At 49.2% G+C, this 7438-nt stretch overlaps 1 protein-coding gene across 1 annotated transcript in view; it reads left to right on the forward strand.

The window, feature by feature from the left end:
• Positions 1–7392: 7392 nt before the first annotated feature.
• LMF1 (lipase maturation factor 1) overlaps positions 7393–7438 on the forward strand; it is a 203670-nt gene continuing 203624 nt past the window's right edge. Inside the window, exon 1 of the mRNA XM_010570606.1 lies at positions 7393–7424. Within this exon, the coding sequence (XP_010568908.1) occupies positions 7393–7424 (32 nt within the window). The remainder of the gene's footprint in view (positions 7425–7438) is intronic.

Consider the following 7438-nt stretch of genomic DNA (forward strand, 5'->3'; position numbering starts at 1 on the left):
CCGGACCCGCCGCTGCCCGGGGCGGGCGGCTGGAGGCGGCCGGGCCGCCGAAGGGGCCCTCTCTCGGCATGTGTGGGCTTCCCCTCCTTATTTTTACCGCTGTAAATTGTCCGGGGGGGGGGGGCTTCGCCGCACCACGGTACTAACGGGGGACCCCCCCGACGGCGGGGATGTGTTTTATACCCCCGGTGTGCGGAGGGGGCACCCCTCCACACACACGTCGTGGGGGAGAGTGGGGAGCAGCGGGACGCTCTCCGGGGTTGAGGGGCTCGGCGGTGGGTTGCTGAGAACCTTTTCCGAGCCCCGGCGCGGTGAAGAGGTGCGGAGCGGCTCCGGGATGGGGCGACCAGCAGCCGCCTCCCCGGAGCTCCGGTACGGCGGGACGCACCGGGCGGTTCGTGCCCTGGGGGATAGCCGGTTACTTTCTGGACCCCTTTTCCAAGGGGGGAGCTTCTGGGGAGGTCGGTACGCGGCAGAAACACCGGTTGCAAGCGGGGTCGGAGCTGCCCCCGCAGCCGGTGCAGCCCTCCGGCAGCCGAGCCCCGGTGTCCCCGGGGCCGCCGTGCGCTCCCCGCTCTCTCCGACGGGGCAAATCACGGAGGAAAGCGGTGGATGGGTGGAAAGAACCGAAACGAGCCCCTCCGTGCCCCTCCACCTCCCCTGGCCCCGTCTCGCCTCGCCTCTCTCCCCGCAGCCTTCCCACCACCGGGCTCGGGCACCGGGGACCGGCGACCCTCCCCGGGCTGCCCCGGCCGCGTCCCGCCCGAGGCCGGCGGCTTTGCACCGTCCGGAGAAGAAAGAGGCACCTCGGGGGTGAGCCTGGGGGTCTGGGGGGGGCGGTGGTGATGGGGGGGGATTCCCTGCAAAATCTCCCCCGTCGGCTCCGGCTGCGGGAGACCCCCGTGCGGGGCTGCGCGCCTCGGGCCCCTCAGCAAAATCCCCCCTTTTTTTTTTTTTAAACCATCTGCCTGCTCGATCCGGAGGGCTGCCCCTCTCCAAGCGAGCCCTGGTTTTTGCAGCATTTATTTGAAGCATTTGATTCTAATTATCTGCGGAATCCAGCCTTCTAATTGCGACTGGAAAAAAGCAACTCCCCAAATTCCAGTTTTATCCGCTGCTTCCCCCCAGCCCCGCTAAACCCCCGGAAAAAGAGGGTCAAGTACAAGATTTACAGGAAAAATATAGAAATTGTGTGAGTACTTCAAGCATTCCAGCGTTTAAAAACTCCAGGGGGGGGGGGGGGGGCGGCTGAGAGCATTTTGTTTAATTACTGCAGTGTATAATCACCTTGAAATAAAGCGTACACTTTGAATTTAAATGTAACACCGTTTAAATGTGCCTGAATGTCCGTACGCCTTCTGAGTGAAAATGAATATATTCCGTTAAAGTCCAAAGTGGGATTTTATTTTATTTAAAAATTCTCTCATTTCCTTATTAGTAATTTCTCAAGATTTCAACTTTTAGTTTGTAGAGTCACAAAGTGAGTTACCTTTGGACAAAGGTTGTTTGGGTTTTTTTTAAATATAATTTTACAAAGTGTCATTTTAAAAAATACTGACTTCAAGGCTCAAGGCATACTATATGTATTGAACTTCCAAGTGAGGATTAATTGAACTTTTCTTCCAGGGCCCAATCCAAAGCTTAACGAGGTTGTGGACAAGTTTCTGTTTTCCCTGGGCTTTGGACCAGTGGCTTTGCAGTGCTGTTGGACACTTGGCAAAACTTTTTTTTTTCTTCCTCATGTGACATATGCTTAACATACATTTCTATAATGCCTGTCTCTTTGGGTTCTCATAGCTCTTTAAGAAGTTTACCTTATTAAAATACTGTGAGTCAGATAAATTGTATTTCATCCATTTTAGAGGTGACCGAGTCAAAGCAATAATCACTATTTTTAGTGTATCATTTCAAAGACAGCCTCTCCTGTGGAGCACCTTCCTCTGAAGAGTGAACCTCATTGCGTGACTGAGGCTGAGAAGGGATTTGTGGGACACTCGGAGCTTTGGGGCAAGCCCATGGAGGTAGGAATGAAAACAAGAGTCCCTATTTTCTGATCCCTGTCTTCAACTGCAAGTCAAATTCCTGCAGAAGAAGCCCCCAAGGACAGCAGGAATTGGAGACATTGCTTTTCTCCCCCCTTGCATGCTGCTGCCTTTCACAGCTCCCTAGCTCTGCCCGAGGCAGGGAATTGCATTTCTCAGCCCATACACTTGAATTCCTCTTTGTCCAAAGCAGGTAGAAGGAAGAGGACAACTTCTAGTAGTTGCTTCCTCTCACTCTGGAGATGGGCACGTGGAAGAAGAGGTAGTGCCTGGAACTACAGCAGGGTACGTGTCCTGCTTCACATCTGGTTTTGTGATCTTGCACAAACCATTTCATGTCTCTGAGCGTCAGTTCTCAGCCGAGCTGGTGGAGGGAGCAGCGTTGCCTTGCCTTTCAGACCATCCGACCTGGGCAAGGCTGCAAGAAGCTGAGATGACACAGGGAGAGGAGGGAGCTGGAGCAGCTGGGAAACTTCAGCAGCTCACATTTCCTGAGAAGTTCGCTCATCCATGAAATGGAACAAGATTATGCTAGGACAAGAAGTGGGTTCAAGTGACATCATTTGTCTTACAGGGTCTCGTTCAAATTTTTGTATGACAAAGTACCAGTGATGTTTGCACAGGGATGGGCAAGTGATGGAGCTGCAGGGCAGGTCTTGCAGTGATCCTGCATGATGCGTCATCTAGACCCAGCCTAAAGCTTCTCTGTCTTGACCCAGACCTCTGCAGGGTGGGCCCTGACACTGGGATTTCCAGGAAAAGGGTGTAGATCTGGGAGGGAGGAACTGAGATTCCTGTTGCCCAATGGAGCCTTAAAGAGTGCACCCAAGCGGGGTACGTTTAGAGAGGGTTTGTGGAACAGAGCTGGCTGTTCCTGACAGAGAGCGGGCACAGCAGAGGTCCACCAGCTGCCTGTCAATATTGGTAACACTGCTTCATTTTCTTTAAAGTCTGACACAGTCTCCAATAAAGCTCCTGGCCAGCTCACACCAGTGTTGCTGGGGATCAGGCACTAAATACAAGGTCTGCATTGGCTTCAGAGCAGTCAGAGCCCCACTAATGTCAGGGAGGAGAAATTTCATCTTCCGTAGAAGACAGGGAAGGAGTTTTCAGAGCATGAGAGCATGCGGGAACCACTGCATGCGAGGGGATATGCTCTGCAACGCGGGTACGTACTGCACTCCTTCCCTGGCTGGGTGGAGGCCTGGCCCAAAGGTGGGCTCTATCACTTAATCTGATCGAGTGGTAAAGTTATCATTTTTCAAAAAATGGCTACCTTTGAACTGCGAGCTGATTTTTACATGGGAATTTCAAAGAGCAAATAGAAAGAGCTGTACAGGGGAAGAAAAAAACACCCCTGATCAGATAAGAGTAACCTATGCGTGGTGTTAAAGTAAGCCTCTGACATCTGCAGGATTAATGCTCTGCCCAGAGGATACAGCAGTTCAGTGGCAACTCAGAGATTGCTGTGAAACAATGTTCAGTCCTTTTCAGGAAAGCTCCTGATATTTGAAAAGAAAGAAAAAAAAGACCTGTGGTAACTTTCAACTAATTTCAATTGAAATAGCAGCAGAAGAGCTGAAAAGCTTTGCTCTCAAGATGAACTGTAGTGATGGGTCCAATTCTACACTGTGCTTGTGAAGGCCCCAGCACATAACCTGTCCTGCTCATGCAATTTTAAGGCTAAATGTACATGGCTCAGCTGCTTGCAGATCAGTTTAGGTCCAAAATTTGTCCTCTGTTCACACGAAATGAGCCTCGCTGCTCTGAAAAATTCAGGAGTAAGGGAGACAGAACCTTTTTGCAAATTTTAATTAACACCTGGGGTATTTAGTCCTCGGCATTTCCACAGCTCCCACCACTGTGCACTTAGCTGTGCTCTTGAAATTCTTGTTTTCACCTGCACAGCAGGAGTGAAACATTACTGTGTGCTGTCATGAAAGTCACTGTGTGCTCCCACCACAGCAAGAACAAGTTTTTATTGCACAGCCTCATGCAAAGCCTGGCATTAGAGGTGTTTCCATGGATTGCGAAGAGCTGGGGATTCGAGGCTCCCACCACCATGAGTGGATGCAAACTTGCACCCCTTGCACAGCTGCTGCAGTCTGCTGAGAACAGGGGGGGAAGAGAGAGGCTTAAATATTAGTTTACTATTATTTTTTACTGTGTTAATGGGGTGCCTAGCTCCAGCATCCCTCCTTTTTCTGGACAGGAATACTTTGGCAGCTGCAGGGTGAACAATGGAGGAACACGTCCCCCAGCAGCTCTTTTCCAACCCAGGAACATTTACCTGGCGTTGATACAAGAAACTCTGCACACCTGCACTGGGCAGGACTCCACTGACCTCTCTCCTGCTTGAAACACAAGTAGAGAGCAGAGCATGGGATTCCTGAGCCCTTTTCTAGGTTTCATTATGGCCACTGATATCAGAGAAAAAGGCCATTTATTTTTAGAAAGCTTTGACTTCAGCGTGAGTCAAAGGCAGTGAGGGCTTCATGAAAATCTTTACATGTTACATTGGGCCTGGTGTGGAATTTCTGCTAAAATAAAATAGCCTTTACTAACAAGTGCTTTTATGATTATTAGTTCTTTAATATCCCAGTTGAAAAACTTAACTAGTGGCTTGTTCTGTGTTTTTATCTTGCAGTGTTCCCAGCCTGAAGTTGCACACCGTCATGCTGACAGCCAAGGACCCAGAGGTGAAAACAATTGCAAACCCAAAAGGGACGGCCTTCTCTTTCGGTCTCAGAAAACATGCATGCGTAAAGACCAAAAACAGTGGAATTCTGTTCAAATATTCTAAGATACCAGCAACAAAACAAAATTTGCTTTTGCGGGATCAACAACACACAGGTATGTGTTACATGTTAAAGGCCAGGTGAGACACTGGCAAAGGATCTCTTCTTTCCTCCTGCACAGCACAGGCTGGACAGCATCTTTTCAAAATAATGGAGAAGCACAATTCTATTAATTATGATTACTGTGATTATTAATTGTTTGTCTTATGGCACCGCGTAGGAATCCGTCTTCTGAATCAGCACCACCTCATTTCAGATGCTGTACAAATACAGGAGGAATAAAGGTAATTCTTCCTCTGAAAATCCTTTTCAGCCTTAATCCTGCTAACCCTGGAGTTAAAGATCAGATTTCCATAGGGAAGGATCAGGGATTTTAATGGAAAAAATATTACCGCTGGAAAAATCTTAACTAGTAGAAGAAGCTCCCAAATTCTTTGCGAGATCCCCACCTCCCATTTAGCGAACGCAGCTGAACGCTCAGCAGGATTGTGTGTAACTGCATTATACATAATTGAATGTATGTTTTCTTTAGAGGAGTCCCCAAATGTTAATGCTGCTTTACAAAATAGTTATTTCTGCACACATTCACTTTCTCTGTTTTATTTAAAACCCAATTCCTGGCAGCCAGAGGGGCGAAAGACTAGACCTGAATGAACACAGAGTAATTTAGGGTGCCAGGGACAGCAGGGTTGAGGTGCTGGTGGGGACAGCTGCTGGGTGCTGTGACAGTAAATGCTTGTTTCTCTGTCACTTTTGCAGCTGTTTGGAACACAGCAAAATAGGGTCGGGCGGGGGGACGTGGCGGCGCGCATTTTGTTGAATGAAGATCTGCATCAATGATGCCTCAGCGCCTGCCTGCCAGCCTGACATTTATGAATCGCTTTCCCTTTGAGACTTTTAAGGCTCAGAGCCTCGCTCTTAAATATCTTGTTTGCGTTACTTTCTTGGTTTTTACATTGTTTTCTTTTCTGAGACCTTACTTTGAAAAGAGGGAACGCGAGGGAAAATTGCGACCTGAAGATAAAAGCTGACAGTAGGTAGGTAAGTGAGCAGAAAACCCGACGCAGATGATGATCCACACAAAGCTGCATACCAGCAGGAACTCAGAACAGAGAGAAGGTCATCTGATGTTCTAATCTGCTGTTTTATTGCACGTTTTCCTTTATAGCTTGAACCATCTTCCAGTAAAGCTGAAGGAAAGGCTTCCATTGCCTTTTATGAGAGTTGGATCGGTCCTGTAGAGTAACAACATTTTTCTGCCATTTAATAGACTTAAAACTTTGCAGCTCGTATTGTTGGAAGGTGCTATTGACACATCATGTCCCTCGAGCTTGGGTCGGCTGAGTTTGGTGTTCATTCCTGCTACCGTCCCAACTTGTGCATCTGGCAGATCTCAGAGCAATCTTCAGCAGTGAAAACCGACCCAGTGCAGCGTTCCCTTCCCAGCTCCAATTATTCCTTTTCTTTTTTTTTTTTTGCTAAATCTTTAGCCTAAACCCTCCTCTTTTCCTCAGTAATTTCCTCAATTATCCAGTTTGTTTTACAGACATTTCCATTTAATGTGGAATTTGCTGTAAAAGTTTCATAAAGACCCCACAAAGGAAACCATTAGCTTACATCTCTTTAAATTTATCTAGCCAACCCTTGTGGCTAATCCAAAGGGAGAGCGAAACTGCAGTATACCAGAGGCCTTTAACAAATAGCTTATTTTTCTTTCCCTATACAATGCACCATTATGTAGGGTTTTTTTCTAAGGAGAACAATGCAAGCAGCGGTGATGGGAAACTGGAAAAACAAAAGAGGCATTTAGAAGGGACCGCTTTACAGTCTGAAAAGCATTGAATAACGTTACACCTGATAACAGATACTTTCTCAGAGACCAATCGAACGGTTTAGCACGGCGGTATTCAGCACGACACACGCCTAAACTCACTGATGACCGCCGAGGCCGCTTTATTAGCGTGGTTTTGCTAAAAAACAGCGTTTATGAACTCAACGCGGAGTCAAGTGCTTGGCGGCTATGGAGTACTATGAAGTAGAAATCATGGCAGTCTCAGAAGTGCCAAATATAGAAAGCCTGAGGAATTTAACTTAAAAATTATTCCTCAGGGACGGAGCCCGGGGATGGCAGGGTGAGGTGAAGGGGCTGCGGCCAGACCCTGCCTGTGCCAGCGGACATGGCTCCACAGAGGGCCCAGGCCTCCTTGGGCGGGAGAAGAGGTTTTGCAGCCAACTCCTGTTTCTTTCCGTTTTTGTGGTGGGTTTTTTTCCTTTTTTTTCCCTTAACTTTGCACTTTCTCGCCCTTTTCCAAAGGTCGCTCCCTGGGGCCGAGGCGTACAGACGCCATTTTTCCACAGAAACCGCGGCTGTAAGAGACACGGCCGACGCGGGACAGTCTCCCAACAGCCCCGCCATCACGGCCTCAGCCCGCCTCGCCTCAGCCCTCACAGCCCGGCCGCGGCTGCCCGCCTCGCAGCGGGGGGGGTTAGTGGTGGAGGGGAGGGCGGGCCGGGCCGGGCTGGCCTCACGCATGCTCGCTGCGGGCTCCGACATGGCGGCGCCCAGCGCGGCGCTGAGGCAGAGGCGGGCGGCGGCGG

This window comes from Haliaeetus leucocephalus, unplaced genomic scaffold (assembly GCF_000737465.1).
Source record: "Haliaeetus leucocephalus isolate CR32 unplaced genomic scaffold, Haliaeetus_leucocephalus-4.0 Scaffold295, whole genome shotgun sequence".
NCBI lineage: Eukaryota > Metazoa > Chordata > Aves > Accipitriformes > Accipitridae > Haliaeetus > Haliaeetus leucocephalus.